The 27,624-nt window shown below is 48.0% G+C and overlaps 2 protein-coding genes, 1 long non-coding RNA gene and 1 other non-coding gene across 10 annotated transcripts in view; all 4 read right to left on the reverse strand.

Moving 5' to 3' along the window:
• Nucleotides 1-10,494, reverse strand: part of LOC109456339 (uncharacterized) — a 54,288-nt gene extending 43,794 nt beyond the window's left edge. For 6 of the 7 annotated variants that reach the window (XR_012496320.1, XR_012496323.1, XR_012496324.1 and 3 more), the window contains exons 1-3: nt 9,382-10,494; nt 8,161-8,418; nt 5,321-5,431 (exon numbers count right to left, since the gene is read on the reverse strand). This is a non-coding gene — a long non-coding RNA (uncharacterized LOC109456339). The remainder of the gene's footprint in view (nt 1-5,320; nt 5,432-8,160; nt 8,419-9,381) is intronic. The other variant, XR_012496319.1, reaches the window with a different exon arrangement.
• LOC141572031 (U6 spliceosomal RNA) lies at nt 5,154-5,260 on the reverse strand. Its single transcript, XR_012497042.1, has one exon. It is a non-coding gene; the product is annotated as a U6 spliceosomal RNA (small nuclear RNA).
• A 417-nt stretch (nt 10,495-10,911) lies between the features above and the next one.
• Nucleotides 10,912-15,186, reverse strand: ZFP36L2 (ZFP36 ring finger protein like 2). Its single transcript, XM_019748653.2, has 2 exons — nt 14,830-15,186; nt 10,912-14,303 (listed from the first exon to the last, which is right to left on the reverse strand). The coding sequence occupies exons 1-2, from the start codon at nt 14,878-14,880 to the stop codon at nt 12,873-12,875; spliced, it is 1,482 nt and encodes a 493-aa protein (XP_019604212.1). The 5' UTR covers nt 14,881-15,186; the 3' UTR covers nt 10,912-12,872.
• A 2,692-nt stretch (nt 15,187-17,878) lies between these two features.
• THADA (THADA armadillo repeat containing) overlaps nt 17,879-27,624 on the reverse strand; it is a 292,405-nt gene continuing 282,659 nt past the window's right edge. Inside the window, exons 37-38 of the mRNA XM_019748640.2 lie at nt 20,738-20,907; nt 17,879-19,680 (exon numbers count right to left, since the gene is read on the reverse strand). Coding sequence (XP_019604199.2) covers nt 19,285-19,680; nt 20,738-20,907 — 566 coding nt within the window. The 3' untranslated portion in view covers nt 17,879-19,284. The remainder of the gene's footprint in view (nt 19,681-20,737; nt 20,908-27,624) is intronic.

A 27,624-nucleotide genomic window follows, 5' to 3' on the forward strand; every position in this document is an offset into this window, starting at 1 on the left:
CTTGGCTATGGACATTCACTCCCTGTAGAGTTCTTATAACCCCTGGCCTCAGCCTCCTTGGCCTTCATTATCACTCCCTCCCAGGCCAGCCCACAGGGCTTAAGGTGGTGAGAAGGAAGGATTGGAAGAGCTGTGCTGTTCAGAGCCTGCTTGTGGTGGGCCAGGGAAAGGCCCAGAATGTGTTTACATTTTCCTTCCTTTCCTTCTGGTGGCCCCGCCGGCTGGCGGTTACACCACTGTGGTTTCTTGGCCCCAGGGAGTGTCTCCATTACATAACGCCTGACACAACCGCCCCCTAAAACACACTGGCACCCGCTCAGACACATACTCCTGCACACATACACACTCACTGACAGGCTCTCATAGAGACGTACCTATGGTACACAGTCTCACACCCTCATTGGGGAAGCACTATGGTCTCAGGAGGATTTCTGCGGCCCCCACCAACAGTCACAATTTTAGTGGGAGAATCTTCCTACTTCCTTGCCCTCAAGCCAGAGGAGCCCCGAGCCTGGTGGGACTGACCCAGGACTGCCCCGGGGTCCCCGCGGGCAGCCTGTCTTTGGCGACAGCCCAGGTGGTGGACAATCATGGGCTGCCCTCCAAGAGCCCAGAGGTCGGGGGAGATGAGGCTTTGTCACAGGAAGACTGGAGAACAGGACAGGGAGATGCAGAAAGACCAGACCCTAGAGGACAGCCCCCATTATGTGGACTCTAGAAACACAGAACAGACATACAGGGAACAAACAGGGGTAGAAATGGCATCTGAGGCACAGGGGGAGGTGGGAGTGGGTATTTAGTGCAACATTTTTGGAAGGTTACCAGGATGGCAGGTTTCAAGGTTTTAAATTTGTGTTACCTCCACAGAAACATGGGAGCTACCCTGCAACTCAGCAATGCTGCCTGTAGGCATTCATCTGATGGATACACTCACCCAAGGATCCGTGTATAAGGATGTGCGTAAAAATTAAGTAGTGCAGAGCCTAGGTGGCCATCACTAGGGCCCTCATAAATGGAACACCATGCCGCCATTAAAAGAAGGTGCTGGCATGCTGAGTGAGGGGAGTGGGCCAGTGGACAGGAGGTACAGCATGACCTTATTCATTGAACTGAAACCATACACAAATGTGTATGTGTAACATTTATAAGTAGAGCTGCACAATCACATCTCTGGAACTCCTTACACAAAGTGGTTACCAAGTGGTCAGCTTTGCTGAGTGGGCCTGAGGAGGAAGGGTAGGAGAGACGTTTCCATTTGTACATATTGGAATTCAGTGACTACAGTTAGGATATTCAGCACAGGCCTGCGCAAGTTTGGAATAAGAGGATGAACTCCACGAGAGGCCCCATCTACCAAGGAACAGTACATTTCTCCCCCTTCTGAAAGTCCGGGCACTCTGCCCTCACATGGTGTGGGGTGGCTTTCTGGTCCCACCATTCATGAGCTGGAAGACCTTGGGCAAGTGTTTTCATTTCTCTGAGTTTCATTTTCCTCATCTGTCAAATGAGAGAGAACATGATCGCTCTCATACGGGGTCTGGTTTTGTTGCACCAACAGTTACTGAGACCCTTCTAGGAGGTAGGTTGGGGTGTGCAAGGAGGAACCTGAGGGCTTTTGCTTTGAAGGAACTTCTAGGCTAGAAAGACACAGGTGTAGGACAATGTGTTCTTGCTCCTACAAAGGCCTGCACAGACGCCCTGGGAGCTGGGGCTGGCTGGGGGGAGAGGCTAGATGTGAGGTTGAGATTCAGCTGAGGCTGAGGAAGCAGGGGGCGGGGTGTAGGGAATACTCCGGGGCAGTTGAGGAGTGGTGAGCATCGAGGCAGAGCTTTAAAGAGCATGTTTGGAAGCTTGGATTTGAACTGGGGGTGGGTGAAGGAACCCTTCAGGGCATTCAGGCAGGAGAGGCATGATTGCTTAAGTGTTTGAGAAGCTGACTCCGGGGAATGGTGGCTGGAAGGAGGAGCAGCTGGGGCTCCTGGTTCTCCCCTTGTCCGCGTAAGAGGGGGAGCCTTAGTTACTGTGGTGGTAAAGACAGAGCAAAGGGGCAGTGTTTAGGCATGGTTAGAAAGCAGAGTCATTAGGTTCTGGAAGCCTACCATGTTTCCCCGAAAATAAGACATACCCCGAAAATAGGCCCCAGTTAAGATCATCAGCCAGATGGATGCATTTAGTATGTTGTGACGATGTTCCAGAGAAGATGACATGACTGTATTTGAATAAATGTAGATTGTTGTACATGAAAAAATAAGACATCCCCTGAAAATATGCCCTAATGTGTCTTTTGGAGCCAAAATTAATATAAGACCCGGTCTTATTTTCGGGGAAACACGGTAGAGGGAAAGGGTAGAGGGAAGCTAGAGAAAGACTTCGGGAGGATGTCGTGTTCGGGCGTGTGCCACTGGATGGATATGGTTCTGCAGCTGTGGAGAGAGGGTCAACAGGAAGGCTTGGTGTGCGAGTCTATATCTAGGTGTGTGGAGGTGGGTCCCAGGCTCCTGGGCAGGGCTGGGAGGTGCCACTACACGGTGGGCAGTCACTTCATTTCTCCTCCACTGGCACTTACAGTCTACCAGACAGAGTGTTAGTTTTGGAGTATAGTGGACCTTCTTGGCTTGTGAGGGAAGGGGAGTCATCAAGGGCATCATGGTTGTGCCCTAGGACTCGCTTTGGCAAAGGACAACCCTTGGACGGTCAGATGAGAGGCTTCCTTTTTCCCAGTTGCTCGCATTGTAATAGAACACTCAGGAACAACAATGCAGTCCAACAGAACTTCCTGTGATGATGGAAATGGTCTGTGCTGTTCAGCACACTGTCCCCTAGCTTCACGTGGGTACTGAGCACTTGAAATGCGGTTAGTACGACTGAGGAAGTGAGTTTTAAATTTTGTTTAATTTAAATTAAATGTAAACAGTCACGTGTAGCTAGTGCTCACCATATTGGACAGTGCCGCTCTCTGTAGAATGTCCAAAAGAAAGCAGTTGCCACTCTCATCTGAAGGCCCATGTAATTGGGGGAGTTTAGTGGGGACAGAGTAGGGAACTTTCTTGACTCCCCTCAGATAGGGAACCTATTGATTAGGTGTGAAGCTTAGAGTCTAAGGAAGGACAATATACACATTAAACAAAGGCATGTAAAATATGTCAGAGGATGGCAAATGCTAGGGAAAATGAAGCAGGATGAGAGAGAAGGAATGACAGACGGGGCTGTTTCCGAGAGGGTGGCCTGGGTGTCCCCTGAAAAGGTGACACTTAGCAATAAATTGAAGGGAACAGGCCATGTAGAGCACGGCAGATGGAATAGCAGGTGCAAAGGCCCTGAGTCGGAGAGCAGGCCCAGCATGCTGAAGAACAGATATTGCAGGACCTTGTAGGCCTTGCTAAGATTTTTATTTTTATGAAACTTTTTAAATTTATTTAAGGGTGTTCTTCCAGGACCCATCACCTCCAAGTCAAGTAATTTTTTTCAATCTAATTGCGGAGGGTGCAGCTCACAGTGGCCATGTGGGGATCAAACCGGCAACCTTGTTGTTAAGAGCACCTCGCTCTAACCAACTGAGCTAACCGGCTGCTCCCTTGCTAAGATTTTTAGATTTTATTCTGAGTGAGGATTTTGAGTGGAGGATGACTTGGACTAATTGAGTTTTAAAGCACAGATGTGGAAATCCGGGTTTATAGACAGTGTGGGAGGAAGGCGGGTAGAGAGGACTCAGAGGCAGCCTGCGGTGATTTGAAGGAGCAACAGCTTCAATTCCTTTGAATTCCACTTCAGCCTTTTCCCAGCTGCTTGGCCTCAGACATAGGACTTCTCTGAGCTCAGCTCCTCATCTTTGAAATGGGGTCAGTGACAGTCGTTGCTCGGTGTTGGGTAGCCACAAAGGCTGTTATTAACATATATATAAAGCTTTAGTACATAATAGGCCCTCCATAAACAGTCGCTATTAGCATCTTTAAGGCATTCCAACCAGGAGACCTGTGGGCATGGGCTGTGGGAAGAGGGGAAGTGAAGATGATAATAACATAATGATAATAATATCATTATTATTATAATAGTGATAATAGCATAGTGATAATAACAGCCAGCTAATTCTGGTTGAATACTTACCACCTCCAAGCACTGGGCAAAGCATTTTGCCAATATTATCTCATTTAGTCTTTACAACGAAAACAAGGACAATAATAATCAATCTTTTCAAAGGAAGAAACTGAAGCTCAAAGAGGCAGTGAAGTATGTTCAAGGTCACACAGTAGGTATTGACAGCAACTGGGACCCATTCCCCACCTCTGACTCCAGAGTCCCAGTTCTTTCCACTGGTGATGACCTACTGGGCTCTGGGGTGAAAGGTCCCAATGAGTCCCCCTCTAGGGGGTATTTATGTTTTTAGGGGGTCTCTGACGGCAATTTTTCTCATTGAAAAAGTTAATTGAAAACATTTAACCAAAACAAGAGAAAATTTCAAAGGATAATATAAGAAAACAGGGTAGAAATCACTGAAGCAAAAATATGATGCTTTAATAGAGGAATTGGTGGGGGGCAGAGGGCAGGCAATTAGTTCAAGTCGTCCTTCACTCAAAATCCTCACTCAGAATAAAATCTAAACATCTTAGCAAGGCCTACAAGGTCCTACATTGTCTGTAGGACCCTCCCAACCCATCCACCAGCCCCTTTTATTTCTGACCTTGACACCCCTTCCCTCATCCTGCTCCAGCCACACTTGCTTCCCTTCAGCATGCTGGGCCTGCTCTCCGACTCAGGGCCTTTGCACCTGCTGTTCCATCTACCATGCTCTTCTACATGGCCTGTTTCCTTCAATTTATTGCTAAGTGTCACCTTTTCAGGGGACACCCAGACCACCCTCTCGAAAACAGCCCCGTCTGTCATTCCTTCTCTCTCATCCTGCTTTGTTGCCTGCCCTTGAGGGCTGAGCTCACTACCCCAGCCCCACCCTGTGCCACTTTACTCCGTTCTCTACCCCAGGCACTGTACCCGGCTTTCTTTTCCTCTCTGGAACCATGTTCCCTCTAACCACAGGGTCTTTGCACTAGCTGCCTTTTTCCTTTTAATTAAAAAATTGTATAGTTTCAGGTGTACAACATAGTGATTCAACATCTATATACCTTACAAAGTGATCACCACAATTCTAGTAACCTTCTAAAAACATGGAATGCTTCAAAAACTTGCATGTCACCCTTGCGCAGGGGCCATGCTAATCTTCTCTGTATTGTTCCAATTTTAGTATATGTGCTGCTGAAAGGAGCACCGAGCTGCTCCTTTTACTTGGAAAACTCTTTCATTGGCTCTTTGCCTTATTGTTACTTACCTTTGCCCTTCTTACTTCTTTAGAAGCTTCCCGGACCCTAAGTGAGGTGAGTTTCTCTGAAGGCTCTCCCATACTTCCCTTGCATATCCCAGATTTCAACTTGTGAGCACACTTAAAAAAAAAAAAAAATTAAGATACAATTCGCATACAATACAATTCACCAGATTAAAGTACACAAATGTACAAATGCTGGTATATTCACAAGGTTGTACAACCATCACCACTATCTAATTCCAGAAAATTTTCATCAATCCCAAAAAGAAACACTGGACCTATCAGCAGTCATTCCCATTCATCCTGTAGCTCTGGCAACCACTAATCTACTTTTTGCCTCCACGGATTTGACTGCCTATTCTGGACAGTTCATGTAAGTAGAATCGTATAATATGTGGTCTTTTGTGTCTGGCGTCTTTCATGTCACATAATGTTTTTAAGGCTCATCCATGTTGTACTGTAAATCAGTACTTCATTTTTTTCTATGACTAAGTAGTATTCCATTGTATGGATAGACCACATTTTGTTTATTCATCTGTGATGGACATTTGTGTTGTTTCCACTTTTTGGCTATTGTGAACAATTGTACATGTGCTTCTCCCCCCCCCCCCCCCATATATGTTCTTTTATTGGGACATCACAGAGCATACCTCAGTCTGAGTAGGGGAAATAGACATTAATAAAATATGTACAAAAACCAATGTATTGCTTTGGAAAATAGTATGGCAGTCAGTCGTCACAAAGTTAAACAGGAGAGTTATACTGTGATCAGGCAATTTTACTTCTAGGTATATACCCAAAAGAACTGAGAACATGTTCATACAAACACTTGTACATGGGAGTTCATAGCAGCATTGTTCAACAATAGACAAAAGGTGAAAAGAACTCAAATATCCATCAACTGAAGAATGAATAAACAAAATGTGGTCTATCCATACAATGGAACATTATCCTTCCATGTGATGAAATGAAGGCTGATTCAAGCTACATCATGAGTGTACCTTGAAAACATTATGTACACTCCATGAAAGCATAGATGACATCTGTCAGTTCACCTGTTACCCCTGTGCAGGCATTTACTAGATGATCAAGAACTATAAGTGGGATGCATGAAAGGTCCCATCAGCAGTCCCAGCATCCCCAGCACTGCCCCCCCCCGCCCCCCTTTAATGTCTGGACTGAATCCCAGGGCAGTGAGGAGAACCTGCCAGCAAGTCCAGCCTTCAGTAAGACATGCCTCCTGCCCTGCAGAATTTCTGATTTCCATCTTCCCAACGTGTCACTGTGAAAGTCTGGGCATCCAGTAGGTGCTCAATAAAGCCCTGGCACATTGGCTTGACGGGACCTGAAGTTCCAACAGTAGCCAGGCCAGGTAGACAACCAGAGAGCACAGCATTACCTGCCACATACCTCAGCCAAGTTCCTCTCCCCTGAAGTGCAGCGTTTCTCTGCTCAGGGGTACAGGGAAAGAAACAGTAGTTTCGCAAGGACCCACCACCCCTTCTCAAGTGGTGCAGGGCTCATAGACTGCCCTGCAAGCAGCCTCTCACCCCAGTCATCACCGGATCAGTGGGATTTGGTAAGACAAGGCCTTGGGCCTGCATTTCAAAGGTTTCCCTACTCCCCATAAGACCAGCACTGGGCCCAGTGTGGGGGTCACAGGCTACCCCACAGCCAGGAACTCAGCCTTCTGTAGAGGTGGCCACTGGGAATTCTGTTTCATCAAATATTGCTGGGCCAAGGAGTTTTATTTGAAAATCATGTTAATTAGCCAGAAACTAGGAGTTTAATAAATGGAAAACAGAGAACTTTCCAAGGGTACAGCTGGGAAACACTTGCTTTTTTAAAAATTCTGCCTGGCTTCCCAGGCCAGCTAAGCACCCTGACACGAGGCCCTGATTGCCAGAGGAATCCACAAGGAAAACAAAGCTTATTTTTAGAGAAATATTTTAAACTCGGTTTCAAAGAACTCAGGAGTTTTCTTGTCTGCCCAAAATCCTTAATATCTTTCCTTCTATTTCAGAGCTGCCTCTAACCCGAGGGCACAAGAACTCCTATCTGACAAGAGCTATTTCTGCACAGATGAAAATAAATGGGCCCCTTCCTTCTCCAACTAGAGAATTGTTTCTAAATATGTCCCCGCAGTCAGGCACAGGATGCCTGTCCTTGGCAGGTGTGCCCAGAATAAGGTGGGTCTGGGGTCCCTGCAGGTCTGAAGGCCTGTCTGCCACCTTCCCACTCAGCCCTGCTCTGCCCACCGCCCTGCAGGAAGCTGTCGACAGCTTGGCCATCATTTCCGGGTTTTGAAAGCAGTTTTTAACTTGAAAGAGGCCTGCTAAAAAGGGCTGCTTTTCCTCTGTAGGTTGTTAACACTCCCCACCCCACACAGACACACTCCCTCCCCCCCCACAGAGACATCCAGACCCAAACATACAGCAACACCCGTGGATCCTTCCTCACCTCCCACAGAGCCACACATACCTACCCACACAGCATCAGCTACACAGACTCACTCACCCGCAGCAACAGGCATACCCACACTCACCCACGCAGAGATCCTACACACCTACATACACATACTCAGAGCAACACTCAAACCCACACCTACACTCACCCACACACTCACACAGATACACACACCCCCCCCATACAGATTTCCACATATATGCACACACAGCTCCACATACCAGCACTCCCCCACTAAACACCAGACACAGACCCCTGAGGACCTATGCACAGAGCAATACCCACAAACACGTGCACACCTAGTCAGACAAGGGACACAGATACATATATACACCCTCCATATGCACCCCCCCCACAGACCTCCCTCCACACAGACATACCCTTTGATATATATACACTCCTACACTTTCCAGGTCTAGCAAAAACTGTCAGGAGAGGTTGGAAGGACCCATCTAGGCAGGGGTGGGCCCTGGAGGTGCTGTGGCTTCCTGCTGCCTGGGCCCCCACCCACCTCCTTCCCCCAGGGCCCCTCCCAGGCAGGCCAGGCCCTGGTTCCTCGCTGGTCCTCCCTGTTTCCTTGGCCTTGCCAACAGCATGGAACTGGACTTGCCCTGGATGGCTACAGGTCTCCACATCCCCTGGAGTGTGAACAAGAAAAAATAAACACAATTAAATGTGGCAACAACAATGGAAAGTGGCTACTGGCCCCTGATGGAAGGTAAACCTGGCCACGGCTTAGCCTCTAGGGGCCACGTGGGCTCCCACTAACTCATAAGGCCAAGGAAGGCACAGACACCCAACTTCCCCTTTCAAGAAGATGCAGCTTGACTCACTTTTGTCCTCACTCTTGTCACCACAAGCAAAACTGAAGGAGATCCAGAGCCTGGGGACGGTTGCTTCCAGGGTCAAATGCTCTCTAATGGGCTTGCTCCCTGCACACATCCATCTTGGGGATTTTCTGAGCCCCCCCCCCGGCAGATTTTAACATTGAGCATCCTAGTGCTGGGCCAGACCTACAGCCAAGAGCTACGCCTGTTTGTCCTAATTGCATTGGGCCCTCCCAGGTCTGGACCTTTCATCCGGGTCTCTGAGCCACTGCAGAGCTCACAATCCTCCATCTATTCCCAAGGGCCATACAGAGCTTTCGCCTTCTCAATAGTTTTTTTGTGTTGTTTTTTTTCCCTCTTATGCACTCAGCAGTAGATTCAGAGTGAGTGGTGGAAAATATGTCCACTCATGCACTCCTTCTCTGAAATAATTTAGAAGGTGGTGTGCATTCATTGGGTTGCTTAAAAAACACCTTAGCTTTCAAACAGCCAGTGGAAATGCCACTATTAAGACATTCGAAACACCATCACATTCTGGGCTCATTTTCATACTGACTACAAAAGAATTTTATCTTGAGTATAATGCATTTTTGGAGCCAGAGTCAGTTTTAGTTCCGCTCCCTAGCCGGTGATAGGAATCCTGGCTTGAAACTTGCAATTTCTTTTAATTCTTGTCCCCTTCATTTATTTACACGAAAACTTTGCTAAGGGTGATCAAGCAATAGCAGAAAGTTTTGTGAATTCCAACCGCTGTAGAGACAATGACCTACATACCCTCCATTGATCTGCGGCAAGAGGAAATTTCTGAATGACTCCCCCCTGCTTTCCACACTCCACTGGGTCTAAAATACAAAATACCAGATCTTAGTTGGGCTTGCAAACAAACCAATTTAAAAAAATGAATGTGGCTTACCCCAAAAAGAAGTTTAATCAAGAAGCCGATCAAAAGTACTTGTTTAAGGAAAGTAAGTTTTGGAAAGAAGTGAAAACAAGGCCTTTGAAAAGAAGCCTGGCCTAAATAGCACCACATTTTAGACTTTTTCCTCTCCACTGCACATTCTTTATGGTGGAGGCCAGGGAGCCTGCAGGGTCTTCCTGGCCCAGCCCTCCTTGGCCAAATTTACCCTCCCCCGCTGCTGAGGCCCTCAGCCAGGGGCTGGGCATCTGGGAGAACTTTGAAACTGTTCCCCATCCCCTTTGGCAGCGTGTGCCAAGCACCAAAACGCTCCAGCTAACACCAGTGCAATCATCGTTAACATGAAACAGCTGCCTGAAACCTGGCCGGGCTCTGCAGATGGCCCCCACCCGGCCTGGCTCAGCTGTGAGACACAGGAGACCCAGCTAGGCAGGGAGGGAGGGGATGCAAGTATGGTTGATAGGGCCCAGCTGTTGTAGATAAGACAACAAACTATTGCTAAATCTCTTACCTACTTTGGAAAAAGTGTCTAAACTGTGCGGGGTGGAGAGTGAAGGAAAAACATGAATTGATTTATGAATCTGCTTTTTAAGTTTTTAAAGTGAACATAGGAAAAAAAACATACTAAAATTTTGTTTAACTGTGTTAAGAATCAGCAAATTTTTCTTCTTCCTTTTTCTAGAGACCTGGGTTGAATTTGCTTTCTGGCCATTCAGTTGTCTAAAGCAGACAATAATCCTTTTGCATGAATAACGTGTGTGCTCCCTCCCAGAGGAAGCTGTCCACATAAAACAAACATTATCCAGATATAAGTTTAACCTGTTTAATCTTGTCCCTTTCCTTCCTCTCCGGCCAAGGATACAACCAGGCTTTCCAAAGTCCAGGCAAATCCCAGACCTAACCCCCCCACCTGTTTTAGCATTCTGAGAGCCTGCAGCCCAAGGCCTGGCAAGACTCTCCTCCCTTCCCTACCCAAGCAGTTCTGTTCCCTGGGCATCCCAGCAAAAAAAAAAAAAAAAAAAAAAAAAAAAAAAAATTCAGACCTTCAGCTGCCACTACAGACACGTGACACTTGGTGACTCACAGGCAAGCCACACCCCTCCAGGCCTCCCAGCCAGGCCCTGCCACCAGCCAGCCAACACTAGGATGCATCTTATTAGCAAGGGTAACAGCTAATGCCCTTGACAGTCCAAATAATTACTTTTTTTCAGCCAAAAGAATTTGCTATAAAATACTGAGGGGCAAGCTCTGCCAGCTCTCCAAATCCTAGTCCCCAATCCCTCCAAGACTTGGGTGAGGCCTGACCAAGTGGTGGGGAACTAGAAAGCTAGATATTTTCATTGGAAACAAACAAACAAACAAAAAACTAACTTACAACATATTAATAATACCTTTTTTCCCAAAAATTTTATTGGGGGAAAACTACAAAACATATACAGTACAATGTTTACAGTCACAATTTGTAGTGAACTGATTCCCCAAAATATATTACAACTCAAGTTGACTTATCTTGTTACATTCAAATACCTACTTCTGTCAAAGTAGTCCAGAGTACATACATACATAGTGCTCCAACTGTACCTACGTACATACAAACTAAAGCTACTGCTCATTCATCTGCTGTCCAGGAAAGCATTCCTGCCTTTCTACGTGGGAAAAAAAAAATACTACAAGTTTTGGAAATTTCTGTTATTAAACAAGGCATATTCATGTAATACATACCATTTTAGCACTAAGAGTTGACCTCTTCACTTTAACTATATAAAAAAAGTGGTAAAAATCTTTTCCTTTTGTGCAGTTGAACCCATCCTACATTCAAATTCTCTCAAGCACTAATAGACAAAATACTTATTTGGTTGAGTAAGATTTAAGGCAAGTTCTGGCCCTTCCAAAGGCACTGTGAGACTACCCCCCATTATTGCTACATGTCTACACACAGTTATGTCACAGTAGAAATGGTGGAATAAGCAAACATTTTTTTGCTAATTTATAAAGTTGGAATGAGAAAAGCATGCCACATTTAAGCCTGATTGCAAAGTATGTGGTCACTTTTTTTCTTTAAAGTTGGATGGGCTACAACCATTATACATTCTAAGAAAACTCGTAAGATATTCCTTAAACTACTTCCACAGCATCAAGAATAGATTTCTATAAAGAAATCATGCAATCTTTCAAAATTTACGTAAACAAGGAAAGAAATTAATGAAATAAATATTACATACAATCTCTTAAATTAAGATTTTTTTTACTCATTTACAATAAAATAACCATGTGAAGTTACAAAAGGCATATATTACTGTGAAAAGAACATACACTCCACATTTTGCCGATAATAATGGCAATCATAATTTAACATAATAAAAGAATATATATCTATTGCTTTTCATCATACTTGATAAATACAGTATGAACAAAATTTTCAATGTATACTTTTCACAAGATAATAAATAAGTTAAATAGTTTTTTTCATATTGAGTTGTGGTGCAGTGGTGCGAATCAACTCAAAACAGCTAAAAATTCAGCAGTTATTCCCCCAACAATTATAAACTAAGCTCTGCCCAAGGCTTCCAAAGAGAGCAGACAAAATGGCTCTAAATTAAACACCCACTAAGTGGTGGCAACGAAATCAGGAACCAATATGAAACTTTGGAATGCAAGGTTTTTTTTCCAGACACATAAGTTGGTTTAGAAAAACAAAACAACATAACCTATGGAGCAAAGGGCTCTACTATCAAGGCATATTCATGGCAGAATATTAAATTCTAAAAGCTTATAGAATCCTAAAAGCTTATAGGTTTAGCAAGGTGGTGGCTTGGCTGGTTTGTTTACACTGTTCTGAAACAACAATGAGGAACTTCTCTCAAGATAAAGTTCCCACATCTGGACTAATGCTTTTCAAGTGAAGGTATGGAATGGTGGTTGGTAGCTGCTGGTGCTGGGTTGATTTTTCCTAAAGTCCCAAACTCATTTGAGACCTAAAAGTTAAGTGTTTGGTTTTTTGTTCTATTCGCATCACAACTGCCCTGTTGTGAATATTTTGTTCATCAATACAAAAAGTTCGTTGACTTTTTTTGCTCAACAAGAATGAAACTTCGTATAATAATAAAAATAATAAAAAACAAAAACTGGAGAAAACCGAAAGGGTAGGAGTGGGGGGCCCACCCGGCACACAAAAGTTCGAGTCCAAGTGCTCGGTCTGGCCTGCAGTCTAGTCTGCTTGTGGCCTATTTCACCCCCAACTCCCGTGCCTCCCTGCCCCTTAGTAGGAGCAAGGTGGCAGAGGCGCCCTCCAACACCCCCAGAACGGCCTTCCCTTCCTCCTCCTCCTCCTCACTGTAGCCCTCTTGCCTCAGTCGTCGGAGATGGAGAGGCGGCTGAAGATGGGCAGGCGGCGGCCGGGGTCGAGGCTGGGAGACTCGGAGCCGCTAAGGCTGCCGGAGCTCAGAGAGCCGCTCAAATAGCTGTCGCGGTCCGACAGCGAGTCCGGGGGACTAGGGGGCGCGTCGAACACTGGCGACTCCGACAGGCGGCGCGGCAGCTGGAAGTTGTAGGGCGGCGAGGGAGGCGCAGCGGCACTAGTAGGGAGGGGCGCGCTGGGCGGCGCCGGGGGCTGCGCGGGGGGCACCAGGCCCTGCTGCTGCTGCTGGCTGCGATAGTAGGCGGCGGCGGCCACCGCGGCGAAGTTGTGGGTCTGGATGGCGAGCGGCGTGATGAGGCTGCTCAGCTCCGGGCCGAAGGTGAAGGCGTTATTGGCGCACGAGGCCGATGAGCAGGCGGCACAGGGAGCACCGGGCGCCAGCAGGTCCTCGGCGCCCCCAGTGCCGTACAGGAGGGCGGCTGCTGCTGCCGCTGCCGCTGCCGAGGCACAGCACGTCGGGGCGCCGGAGGGCGTGGAGGACGCCGAGGCAGACGAGCAGGATGAAGCAGAGGAGGAGCAGGACGAGGCCGATGAGCAGGAGGGCGGGGGTGGCGTGCGCGACGTGGGGCTGTCGAGCAGCAGTGGCGACTCGAGGCCCCCCGGGGGCTGGTGGTGGCCCGACGGGAAGCCCGAGAAGCTGAGGCTATGATGCAGCTTGGGCCGCGGCTCCCGCGGGAAGCCCAGGTGCAGCGCATCACGCGCGCTGAAGGTGCGGAGGTCCCCAGAGGGGCCCCCAGATGGCGCGGGCCGCCGCTCATCCGCGTTGTGGATGAAGTGGCAACGCGGCCCGTAAGGGCAGAACCCGATAGTGTGGAAGGTTCGGCACAGCTCTGTCTTGTACTTGGGGTGGCGGGTCAGGCTGCGCAGCTCGTGGAAGCCGTGCGCGAACTGGCACTTCTCGCCGTACTTGCACGTGCCGCTCTCCTCGAAGGGCCGGCACAGCTCAGTTTTGTAGCGAGTCGAGTTGATCTGGGATCCGCCGCCCCCCTTCTGCTGCTGCTGCAGGTGCAGGAGATGCTGGCTACGCTCGCCATTCTCGCTGAACGAGCGGTCCCGGAATTTGTTTTCCTTGTTCAGCAGGGCCGTGCCGCCACCCCCCGAAGGCTCCTTGAGTGTGCCGTAGGAGGCTGGGCTGCCGGCCGCCGCGCTGCCGCAGCTGCTGCCGTTAGGCGCGCCCGGGAACTTGGGCGAGCAGCTGCCGGGGGTAGGCGCGGGGTGGGCGAGCGCGTGCAGGTTGCTGGCTGAATGCCGTCGGAGGAAGCCCGGCGTGAAGCCCGAGCTGGGGGCGGCGGCCACGGGCGTCCCCACCGCCTTCTTGTCCAGCATGTTGTTCAGATTGAGGTTGGCCAGGGATTTCTCCGTCTGCCAAAAGGTGGGGAGCAGGAAAAGGATGAAAAAGGGTAAGGAAGGGAAGAGTTGGGGCGAGTTGCAGAATTGCCAGCCTTCCGATTCTTTTTCCTTTTTGAGGATTTCGACTCGGCCCCCACCCACCCTCCACCCATACACGCGCAAAGAATCAAGTTCGCCTAAGGAGGAGCCAGACTACCACTTCAGGCCGCGCTGGGTTTCGACATGTGATTTTTGGCCCGTGGGCCGCCGGCCCGGGCGGCGCAAACTCCGTCCGGGAAGCACCGAGCAGCGTGGCCGCGGTCGGCTCCGGATAAACTAAACAGCTACAGCCGCTCCCTCCTGCCCTTTCTCCCTCCCTTCTCCTTCTCCCCGCCCACAAGGCACGAGCACTACTGCAAACTTCGGGATTTTTCTCGACCCCCAAAAAGTCAAGGTGGAGAGGGGGGTCCCCCAAAAGCCGAGGACAGAAGATAAAGTCTGAAAATTTGAAGGGCTTCCTGCTTGCCCGCCTTCTTCTTTCCTTGCTCCCCCCGCGTACCTTGCACAAGAAGTCGAGATCGTAGAAAGAGGGTAGAAGTGTGGTCGACATGTTTCTGGATCCTGTAATGGTCGGAGGTGCTGGCAGAGAGGTCCGGAGGAGCCCTCGGGGCTGCGCGGCCGGGCTCGAGCCACGACGAATAACGGGCGAGGGGCGCGGGGGGGGAACCGAAAGTTGGCTGGGTCGAGAAAAGCGGGAGAGGGAAGCAGCGTGGACTGGTTTGAGGTCGCTGGGAGTGCGGAGTGGGGGGAGAAGGAGAAAGAAGCAAAGAGCGCTCCTCCGCGCCCCGGGGTGCCCGGCCCGCCCCCCCCCCCGCGCGGAGCCGTCGGCAGCTCGCGAACTGCTGGAACTCCGCGGCCCGCGAGTACGCGCCCTATATAGAGAAGTGCAGCTGCTGGGCGGGCGTGCCCGGGGGAGGGGACAGAACGTTGACCCCGCTGGGGTCTCCAGGCAACGCCGCCCGTCGGCTCGTGGACGTCAGGCTCCTTTCTGGCCTCTCATTGGCCGCCGCCAATTTTTTCCTCTGGGGGAGGAGGCAGAGGCCTCGGGGCGGGGCAGGCTGCCGCGGCGCCCTGGGCGGCGTGGAGAGTTCGGTTTAGATGGGTGCTGCTGGGTGGCGGCGGGTAGATACGGCTCCCTTTTTCTGGGGCTGCACTATTGGAAATCCCCAGCACGTTTTACGTGGCCGGGGTTCTGCATCCCTGGACGTGTCTTTCCCCGCCCGATCCTGTTAGGCGAAATTGCGGAGCTTTCATCTCCCACCCTGGGTTTTATACGGGGCGCGGGAATTGCAAAATGCATGAATATTGCAGACATCCGTGCGGCCCGGCTGGTTTGCAAAGCGTTCTCCAGCTCGGGGAGGGAGAGGCGGGGGCTCTCGGCCTGAGTCTGGTGGGTGGCGGCTCCATCCCGACTGCACGTGGAGACACGATGGGGGTGGGGGCGGGAGCGGCCACGCGGGCGGCTGCCGCTGCAGTCTCGCCCAGAGGAGCCTGGGCCGGTTTCTCCGCCCCTCTCCCCGCCCAGGCTGCAGTAAACAGGGCTCGAGCGCCGGGGCCTGCCGGGCAAGGCTGAGTGTCTGAGGACAAGGCGCTGGCTTTGCTAATCACATCACAAGACCTTGAGCTAGGGCCAAAGGCGCGGAGTGGCGCGGGGCGTCCCGGGCGGGGGAGCCAGCTGGGAGGACGGGAGAAAAAATCGGCAGAGCCGGGCAGGCATGGAGGCGACTTGCTGCCGCCCCATCCGTCTGCTGGTCAGCCCGGCCTTCTCCAGCCCTCCCGGAGGTTGGGGTGCAGCTGCCAGCCAGGCTCCCCTCCTCAGCCTTGGGCTAGTGCGCTCTCCAAGCCCATTCCCTCCCGGCCATTGTGGGAGCCGCACCCCGCCTTAGCTCGTAGTGGGCCGCAGTCTCTGGCCAGGCAGGGCTGGGCACTGAGGACTCGGATGATAGACTTGTCCCCCGTTTCCTCTCGCCAGTTGCACTCCCATAAAGCCTGCGCTGGGAGATGGTCTGCCAACGGGAGTCCTCTGGTTATGGGGCAGACACACCCCCTAGCGCCCAGTGAGGCTAAAGCCGCTGATAGCCCCACTCTGGCACATCCAGTCTGGTGCAGGGCACTCGTCACTCCCAGTCCGTGTCTGTAAGTATGCTGCCAAAAAGCTGGACCCGGGCCCATGTTTTCCCATACCTGGCAGCCCAGGCTGCAACTGGGCACAAGTTGGAAGGTCCAGTACCCACCAGGGAAGGAAGTTATGGGACCCATGCTCCCTTCCCAAATTGATCTTATTTTTTGCTATTTCCTTGTCCTCATTTCCATTCGGTGCTAATTCCTTCTCTCAGTTAACTTGGAAGGAATGAGCTAGGCCTGTCACTCAGGGAACTGACTGACTCCTTAGAGTTCAGCTTGAATGCTGTGTCCACTGCTGTACTCCTCCCAACACCTGCCCAGGGACTTAAGAGTCAGGGTAGGGCTTCAAGGACTTCAGGATCAGAAATTTAGGGCTTGGAGTTCAGACCCTGCCCCTTACTAGCCAGGTGATTTTAGGCAAATCACATAATCTCTTTGGTACTTGGTTTTTTTGGTAAAACTAAGATCATTCCAGCTTTACTCATCTCTCACCTTTATCAAGGTGCAAATGAGTTACCTGTTAAGGTGTTTAAAAGATAAACAAGTATAATCCATCTTATTTATTAAAGCAAATTGACAAAGCATAAAAATGGAGAAAGCCAGGCCTCTGGACTATGGCCAGATGGATGGAGGTCCAAAGAATCATGAATGCAGAGCTAGGGGTCACCAAATCTTGGACCCTAGAGTAGTGACCTCAGAAGAGGTGACTGCTTCACTCTTATGATTCAGCCTACCTTAGCCCCTAGATAAGGCTGGGTTTCTGTGGCTGACACTTCAAGAACACTGACTGTTCTGTTTTGTTCTTTGTAGAAATGACCCCAAACAAAACATTTTGAAGGTGGCTCTGACAGGAGGATATGCTCCAGTTCCCCTGGGAATGCATTAGAAAAGTGTGAGATAGCCATTTCCCTAGTCATTGCTACTGGAGGTCAGCAACAAGATTTCAGATAAAAAACCAGTGACACATCTGTCCCTCCTGCCCTCCTGCCCTACCAGGCTGGCCATAGCCAGCCAAGATCAAAACCTGGGTAATTTCTAGCCAACAGCTATGAGAACACCCATTTTGCAGGCTTTGTAGGATTCTGGAGATAACATGTAAACATGCTATGGCATTAATACAACATGCTTTGGTACTGAGTACCTGCTGGTGTAAAATATTTTTATTATGTAACTGCTTTTATTTCATTTTAAACGGAGAAAAACGGAATCTTGGCCTTTTCCAATGACTGAGCTTTGCTGGAGCCAGTTTAATAATTACTTTATCATGGTTATCACCACATTATGCCAACAATTCCCTGATTTCTCACCACCCAGGTCTTCTCAGAACAAAAGAAATGTTAGGTTGGCAACTTTCCATCAAGTGTGGGCTACACAGATGCCTAACCAAGTAATTCAGGCGCACACACACACACACCCAAAACACATTTGCAAAACCACCCAGGGAATTTATTTTTCTCTTTAGGACAAAACTTTGGACACTAAGTTAACTTTTCTCCCCTGCCTCTTCTTATAGAGTCCTTTCTCTATACTTCCAGTATGGCTGTTGTTAATGCTAGGTGGTTTTCTTTCGAAGAGATACAAATTATATTTGAAATATAAGCATTTCTGCAGTAGGAAATGATCAAATCAAACTCTCCTCTAAACTACCCCTTCAGACTCAAACATCAATAAAATAATTCTGAGTGACTGTTCACCTGAAAAGTATTTAAAGATATTTACAGACCCGAAAAGCTGGACCAAGTCTACTATTACTGAAATGGCTTTTTCAGATAACTAGGATGAAAAACGAATGTGAATGAGGCTACGACCCATCCAACCTATGAATTTCAAGATAACTGTCTGTGGGTTATACTTATTCTGAAATTACAAATTAAAAATGACAAGCCAATGAAAAACAGGACCAGCAGCAAAATGTATACAAGAGTGACACCTGCTGGGTGTCTGAGGAAGAGGGCTGGGCTTGGGAAGGCAGAAAACCTGTAAGATTTCTAGATTCAATTACTGAAATGGTAAGTGTGTTTTCTGGTATCTTAAATGAGAAACTTCTTGTTATTGCCACCAAGAAAATGATAGTAAATAGTGTAGGCATCAAATAAATCAATTATTCTGGCTCTTCTTTCCTCAGTATCCTTCTAACAGCCAAGAGTCTATGCTTTCACTGGGTGGCAAAATCAGGTATCCCAGCATTAGCACAAACAACTTTTTTGGGCGGAGGGGGTAGGAGCTCTGAGTGGCTCTTTTAATAATTAGGATGTCACTGTCGTGTGTAGGTGACTGCAGGACTCACACATCCAGACAATAAAAACAAAACTATTTGTATGAAGTTGATCCTTAATATTCTCAATATTCTCAGGATCCAACATTTGGAACATATTTCTGCTTTTGCTATAAAATGGAATAAAATTTGGAATTCTGACCAAATGGGCTGTTTGCCAAGGAATCCAGCTCCTACATCCAGCCAAATAAGAGGGAAAAATCGTGTGTTAAAAACCAATTCTATGTAGTCAATTCATAGAAAATGCTGGCCAGCTATGGCTGGACATTAGAGGTCCTGGGGGACAAAAAAGGCTAATTCAGGCCTGCAGGTGGCCTGCACCTGGGAACAGAGTAAATATTCAACATGGTAGCCTCACTTCCTACAGTAGCTGCAATAAACCAGTCTGCCTTGAATGAGTGAACTGAAGAAAAACTCCTCTGTAAGAAGACTAGACTCACAGAAGTGGGGGAGGTGTGAAGGGGAAAAAAATATTTGAATTTATGTTCAACACATTTCCTGCAGGTTTAGTGGAGGACTCACCCACCTCACCCCCACCGCCAAAGTCTTCTATCTTCAACAAGCTGTTTGTGTTCCTGGAAGAGTTAACTGATTTGCTTCTGCCAGAGAGTCCAAAGAACTGAGAACTGGGGTGTCTTTCCCTTCCTTTCCTTCCAGAAAGGCCTGCAGCCTCAGGCAAGCCATAGTCCTTTCCTCTTGAATGCGTAGTCTTGTGAAATCCACTGTCTTCAAAAACTCGGCAGTTGGTGGCAGTTCTCTGAAGACCTGGGAGAGGAGGTGGCACTGTTCTGATGTTGTCCTCTGAAGATGACAGAGTGTCTCAGGGCTGAGGCGATTCCAGCTGGACTTGGAGAGGAGACGGAAGAGGTGCTTGTAGAGGTATTTCACAAAGATCAGGGTCTCAGCCCAAAAGTTGACTTCCACTTTTTCAAACAGATAGTCTTCTTCCACCTACATCAAACGAAAAAGCCAAAAGTCAACCTTACGGGGAAATGCTGACAAACCTCAGTCCAGACCAGCGTCCTACCAGATGCAGAAGAGGTTGTCCTCTCCCCCACCAGACAGAAGCCCCACTCTCGCCTGTCAACACCCGCGTGTACACACTACTTGCAACCTTGAAGGTCACCTTCTATTTTCACTTGTACTTCTCTACCGGAGAGGAACTTTTTCCCCCCAGACTTAACATGACCTCTGATAAAGATGTGTTTGTGGTTCCAAGCCAAGATATTTTGGGGGCCTGGTGCTGAAAAGGGGACCTCAACAAGGGAGTGGGCTCTAGACCAAAAGGTGCATCTAGGAAGCAGAGAAGAGGGAGGAAGGGAAATCTCAGCAGCAGAAAAAGAGCAAATTACCAAACCCGAGACACTGACTAGTCTCTGAGTATGAAATCAAATTTCTATAATGCTGGGGATTTTCAAGGTCATTTTATCACAGACACTTTATCTTGTCTCTGAATTTCCCATAAACAGGCTAGGCTGCTTTTTGAACTCTCAGCCTGCTGGTGATGCCAAGAGGGCCAGCTGAGTCAGACACTGGTGGATATGAATTTTCAGTTCTCCAGGTGCTTTTGCTGCTTGTCTTGGTCCTCAGTTACCCTGTCTGTTGAGTGCTCCCCCACCTGGGGGGGGGGGCTAATAGTTTTCTTTCTACTCTGGAAGGAACCCGATTCTCTGGAAATGTTTCACCTTCAGACCTCACCATGGGGAGCCCCTAGATCCTCCAATGTTGACTAATAAGGAGTCTCCATAATTCAGCTCTCAACTTCCAAGGGGCCTCTTTCAAAGTCCCCTCTCCCCACAGACCTGAACCCCAAAAGCCACATGAGAGCTGCCTGAGGCCCCCAGCAGGCTGCCATGGACATCTGGAGAGTTTCCTAATTGGTGATTGCTCTGAGCATCCAGTAAACTTGCAGCAGGCACATTAGGCCCAAGCAAGCCTGTAAGTGCTGCATCCAGTGGGCTTAGGACACTCCAACCTCACCCCCACTGCCCTGAGACCCCAAGACTACCTGATGCACGCTCTCCACACAGACCATGAGGTCATCACCTTCTCCCAACAGCCATCCCAGCAGGACTGGGAGTCCAGAAGCCACCTGGTCCCACTGTTGGAGCAGGTCACATAGCACAGCCAGGGCCAGATCCAGGGCGATGGAGGCATCCACCTGACAGAAGGCAAATTCTGTGGAAATAAGAGAGGCAAGTGATGAATAATATACTGCTCAGGGACAACTCAGGGAGGCCCTGTAGGGCTCTGGGAAAATGAAGGGCCTCAGGTAAAATCAATGCCACCAGCCTGGCAGGGAAGCTGGTGGGATAGGCTCACTAAAGGTTATTAATCCACTTGTGAGTCCTGCTATCCACACAGCTAGAATGAGTCAAAGGTCTGAACCCCACCACTTCCATGCCCCCCGTCCCAGTGTGGACAGAAGCAGCCTCCTCTGCAGGATTAGACATTTAGCTCTCCTCAGCCTATCTGGTGTGACTGGAATGGTATCTGGAAAGCTTCCCACTTCACATCTCCTCTGCAGGCCTGCCACAGTGCCTGAATTCCATTGGTTTGCCCCTTTCTCTGACAGCAAATCCCACTGGGCACACAACACACTGAATCTCTAACATCTTAGAGCAGTCCATCAGCAAACTTTTTCTTAAAGGGCCAGAGAGTAAATATTTTAGTTTGTCACAACTACTGAACTCTGCTGAAAGCAGCCACAGACAATATGTAAACAAATGGTTGTGGCTGTGTTCCAATAAAACTTTATTTATGGCCCAATAAAATTTAAATTTCATGTAATTTTCACATATCACAAAATACTCTTCTTTTGATTTCCCCCCAACCACCTAAAAATGTAAAACCCAAAGTGTTACAGTTCACAGGGCTTGGGCTGGCATTAGCTCATATTTTGGGTGCCCTCTGTTGTACAGTGAATTCGTTTTTTAGACACTTGTCTTCCTAGCTGGCTGGCAGACGGGTGCGGAAAGAGGAAGTGGGTGCCTTCGGGAAACCATGGCTTATTTCACCATTTTGCCTTAGGCTCCCGGTGTTAATATTTCTGCTCACAGCCCTGCCCCTCCCACCCCCAACCTGCAGGAGGTCTGAAACATGGGACTGGAATCCCAGCACCCAGACAATGAAATTCTGTAGATCCATCCACGCACCAATCCTTGTCTTTCAATGACCCACGTCTGTTGAGACCCGTCTTTCCCAAATCCACCCCCCAGACCTGTCCCTGACCATTTGGCCCCAAAAGAGACTTGCTCAGCACACAGGGAGAAGGCTCAGTGTCTGGACTGGACGGCTGAATTCCTCAATGTTGAACCAGCCTTCATGGGATGACCCTCTGAGGGCCCGTTACATGCTGGGCTCCAACCAAGTCCTTTCTCTCTCCTATGGATTGGGTATAACTATCCTTACATCACACATGAGGAATCCAGAGCTCAGACAAGTTAACCCATTTGTGTACAGTCACAGAGCTTTAAGTGGCTATGAAGAAATTGAAATCGGCAATGAGTTTCATGGTGCATGCAGAGCACCGATTTGGAGAATGAGCACCAATTTCCCAGAGATCTCACCATCTTTACGACGAGATAAGCAGGGTTGGTGACCACTCTGGCAGGGCCAGGAGTACTTAGAGCCCATGGGAGCAGAGCCTTGACTCACTGGAAACAGCCAAAGGACTGGTGTCACCACCGTCAGAGCCCCAAATCAATCTCCCAGGATGCCTGCACTTTAGTGCCCCTCCTCCCCATGCTGGGACTCTGCAGCCTGGAACCAGGATTTAAATGAGGAAACAGAAAAAGGGGTGTGTATGAAGGTACATTTTGGCCGTAGGTCTGAGTCAGGTTTTGGTCCAGCCTTTGCCTACCATACAGTCTTTATCTGACTCCTCTCTTAGTTCTCAACTGGTTCACAATCTGCATGGTAGAATTAACTGGTATCTTTCAAACTTGAAAGAATTGAAAACACACATGAAGACCAGCACAGGATTAAACTGAATAGCAGATGCTCAAAACATTCCAGTTTAACTGTCTCTGGAGATTCTGAAATCTTTCCTTTTACCCCACTTGATTTAGTTTGAACACGAGCATAGCGAATGCCACAAAGAAAGCATTCAATAAATGGTTAACTAGTATTAGTATTGATAATAACAAACATTTCCCTTCTATTGAACCCTTATTGCTTCAACCACCACGAGGGAGATGTCCCTATTTAACAAATGAGGAAGCTGTGCTCATAGAGATTGGGTAAATAGGTCCAAGTTCACAGTCAGTAATGGCGGCGCTGAGCTAAGTATGTATCGGTGCACAGCCTGCACCCTACCCTGCAGGGAGGCAATGGAGACTCACTCCCAGCACCCCATGGAGACGAAGTGTCACTTAGTTTTATCACTTTTAGTATCAAAAAAAAGCTCTGAGTAGGGGCCATATTTTGAGAAAAAGGTCAAAGGTGTAAGTCCTTAGTCTTGTGGCACTAGCAGCAGGTTAGCTTATCTTGAAACCTTTCTAAAAATTCTGCCGTCTGATTCAGCGGCAACTCAGCTCAAGGTGCTGTGTTCAATCTTAGTTGTAGGGGGCGCTGCCCACCATCCCTTGTGGGACTCGAGGAATCAAACTGGCAACCTTGTGGTTGACAGGACGCGCTCTAACCAACTGAGCCATTCGGGAAGCAGCTCAGCTCAAAGTGCCGTGTTCAATCCCAGTTGCAGGGGGCGGAGCCCACCATCTCTTGCGGGACTCGAGGAATTGAACTGGCAACCTTGTGGTTGAGAGCTCACTGGCCCATGTGGGAATCGAACTGGTAGCCTTCGGAGTTAGGAGCATGGAGCTCCAACTGCCCGAGCCACCAGGACACCCCCTTCAGCCCCCTTCCCACCGCCTTCTTTTTCTATTGTCTCCTTAAGGCAAGGACTGAAAGCTCCACAGGGAAGAAAAAAAAGTTTCATTTATCAGCCAAATCAGGGCCTGCAGGTCAGGCAACACTCCTGTTGGGTCCATAAAGGGTACGTGGAGTTGACCAGAGATGCCACCAGGAAGGCCAGACTGCCACACCTGCCCCACCTGATGGGGCAGATATCCCCCATCCTGCTCCATTTGGCCATGAAGTGCGATGGGAATGACCAGGCACAAGAGAGAGCTGGTGTGTTGGCTATAAGTGGATCTAGATAGGATTGTAGCTACCCAAACACCAACTCTGCAAGATGAGGACGGGAAGGAAAGTTGGGATAGGGTGGAGCAAGGATTTGTTGGATTTAGATTTCCTGCTTGAGGGGCCAGATGCATCCCACTAACGCCCTCTTTTAATACCTGCCCTGGACTAAGACAGTTCAATACCCAGATTTCTACTGACCAAATGCCTTGTAAAGGGGAAGCTGAAGAGGAGGGAGAGGAATTTTTCACCTAACCATGCAGGCCAACCAGGCTGTCATTGGCTCACCAGTCCATCGAGGAAACAAGAAAGCAAGTGACCAAGCAATAAGTGTGTCTGAAGAATCTGACATGTGTCCAGAACAGGCAAACAATTTGAAAAATTATTAACAAAACTGGAGGATGGACACTTCTTGATTTCAAAACTTACTTCAAAGCTACAGATATCAATGGGGGTGGCCGGTTAGCTCAGTTGGTTAGAGCGCAGTGCTCTTAGGACAAGGTTGCCGGTTTGATCCCCACATAGGCCACTATGGGCTGTGCTCTCCACAACTAGATTGAAACAACTACTTGACTTGGAGCTGATGGTTCCTGGAAAAACACACTTACAATAAATAAAAAGCTAAAAAAAAAAAAAAGCAAAAAAAAAAAAATTGCTAAAAAAAAAAAAAGAATTTAGCACCATTTAAAAAAAAAAAAGCTACAGATATCAAGACAGTGTGGTAGTGGCATAAGAGAGAGACATATAAATCAATGGAATAGAACTGAGTGCCCCAAAATAAACCCTCACATTTACAGTTAATCGATTTTTGACAAGGTTGCCAAAACAATTAATTGGGGGAAAGAATAGTTTTTCAATCAACGGAGCTGGGACAGTTGGATATCCACATGCAAAAGAAGGAAGCTAGACTCCTACCTCACAAAATACATAAGAATTAACTCAAAATGTACCAAAGACTGAAATTTAAGAGCTAAAACTATAAAACTCATAGAAGAAAAAATAGGAGTAAAACTTTCTGACCTTGTATTAGGCAATGTTTTCTTACATATGACATCAAAAGGAAAGCAACAAAAAAAAGTTAGACAAGATCAACACTGAAAACTTGTGTTTCAAAGAACATCGTTAAGAAAATGAAGACAACTCACAACTGGAGAAAATAGTTGTAAATCCTATATTTGACAGTGGACTTGGATCTAGAATACATAAAGAACTCTTAAAACCCAATAATAAAAAGGAAAATAACCCAATTAAAACATGTGCAAGGGATCTTAATAGACATTTTTCCAGAGAAGATACACAAATAACCGATAAGCACCTGAAAAGATGCTTAGCATTATTAGTGATCAGGAAAATGCAAATCAAAACCACAATGAATTACTACGAGTACATCACAGCCACTAGGATAACTATAATATAAAAGACAGATAATAACTTTTGGTGAAAATGTGAAGAAATTGGAACTCTCATGCATTGCTGGTAAAAATGGACAATGGTGCAGCCACTTTGGGACATAGTCCCAAAGTTTCTCCCACTCTTAGGCGTACACTTGAGATAAATTAAAAAAATATGTCCATACAAAAACTTGTACATGAATATTCACAGCAGATTTGTTCACAATAGCCAAAAAGTGGGAAAAAACCCAAATACCCATTAACCAACGAATGGATAAATAAGACGTGGTATAGCCATACAATGAAATATTATTCAGCCATAAAGGAATGAAATACTGGTACATGCCAGAACACAGATGAACCTTGAAAACATGATGCTAAGTGAAAGAAAGAAGCCAGACACAAAAGACCACATATTGTATAATTCCACTTATATGAAATGTCCAGAAGAGGGAAATCATAGAGACGTCAAGTAGATTAGGTGTTGCCAGGAGTTGGAGAATGGGGAAAATAAGGAATGACTGCTGATAGATACAGTGTTTCTTTTTGGGTTGATGAAAATGTTCTGGAATTAGATAGTGGGGATGGTTGCACAACCTTATGAGTATACTAAAATGTGTTCATATGTATACTTCAATATGGTGTATTTTAAGGTAATGTGAATTCAGTCTGGGCTGGGGGTATGGGGAGTGCGGGAGGATGAAAAATGGCCTCCCAAAAGGTATCCATGTGAAGTCCCTGGAACCTGTGAAGGTCACCTTACTTATAGGAAAAGGGTCTTTGCAGATGTGATTCAGGTGATGACATTGCGATGAGAAGATCATCTTGGGTCCTCTGGGTGGACCCTAAATACCATCACAAATGTCCTAATGAGACAGAGGCAGAGGGAGGTTTGACACCAGACACACAGAGGAGAAGGTGAGGTGAAGACAAGGGCAGAAGCTGGAGTGATGCAAGCGAAAAGGCTGACAGCCTCCAGGAGGAGCTGGAAGGGGCAAGGACTGGTATCTTCCCTAGAGCCTCCAGAGGGAGTGTGGCCCTGCTCACACCTTAGTTATGGACTTCTGGCCTCCAGAACTGTGAGACAATAAATTGCTGTTGTTTTAAACTATCAAGTTTGTGGTCATCTGTTATGGCGGCCACGGGAAACTAATACCAGGGGAATGAAGGGTAAATGCTAAAAGGTATAGAATTTCTTTTTGGAGTGATGAAAATGTCCTAAAATTGATTGTGTAAGAGTGATGGTCACATAACTCTAGGAAGATGCTAAAAACTATTGAATAGGTGACTTCTGTGATATATATACATGTATACATGTATATATATATATATATATATATATATATATATATATATATATATATATATATATAGTATCTCAGTAAAGCTGTTCAAATAAAAAAAAGAAAAATCCACTATGTACCCAAATTGGTTCCAGTTGCAGGGAGGAAACCTGACCACAGAGCCCGTCCTGAAATAGCGCACAGTCTACTTGAGGAGCCTGGACAAATGCTGAGCCCTCATGCTTGCTTGTAGGGCCCAGGTCTCAGGTGCTAGAGGACTGCAGGGGGAACAGTCAGTCAGCCAGAAGGTGGAGAGAGGCCCGAGAAGGCTTCCTGGAGGAGCTGGGACTCTGCCTGGCCCTGTACCAGATAGTCAGGAAGGAGGTGCTGGCCAGGCCAGCACTGTGCTAAGTCCTGTGGGAAAGCAAGGCGAACAGCTTCCTGTCCTCAAGAAGATGGTGGTCCAGGTAGAAAGGGAAGGCTAACACTCAGGCAACAGTAATGGTATCAGGTGCTCACTGGAGTGGTCTGGAGCCCAAGAGCCGCAGGAGTCAAGGGAGGAAGAGATCAGCGGGGTAATAAATCATCCCTGAGACTTTGCCTCCCACTGGCTACACAGCTACAGCAAGAGTGAAACACACCCCAGGTGCCTCTGGGAGTGAGTGCTTCAAATGGGTAAGGCGTGTGAGTACACACTCATGTCTGTGGAAGGCCTACAGAGGGGGATAAGCATACGGTCATTTGGAAGCAACTTAGAAACCCAACCAAGGAGTTTTCAGAACTGGTTAATCCTGTGCCTTCCACCCTTGTGAATGGATCACTGACTTGGATTGTAGGGGAGGGCTGCTGCAGTGTAGCCCCTGCCACTTCAGGGCTCACCTGCTAGGACAAACGCCCAGCTATCAGAAACTCGTACTTGCTCCCCTGCACGACTTCTTGCCCACCTGCATGAAGAGGCCACTGTGGGCTGGGAGCTGAAGACCCGGGCTCTTCACTCCAAGTCCCAGCCTGTGCCGCCGCCCCCCTCACTAAGAGAAGTGATCATTCATTTCAAGGCAGGGAGACAGGCAAGTCATAGG

The sequence above is a fragment of the Rhinolophus sinicus genome, linkage group LG05 (assembly GCF_036562045.2).
Source record: "Rhinolophus sinicus isolate RSC01 linkage group LG05, ASM3656204v1, whole genome shotgun sequence".
In the NCBI taxonomy this organism is placed as follows: domain Eukaryota; kingdom Metazoa; phylum Chordata; class Mammalia; order Chiroptera; family Rhinolophidae; genus Rhinolophus; species Rhinolophus sinicus.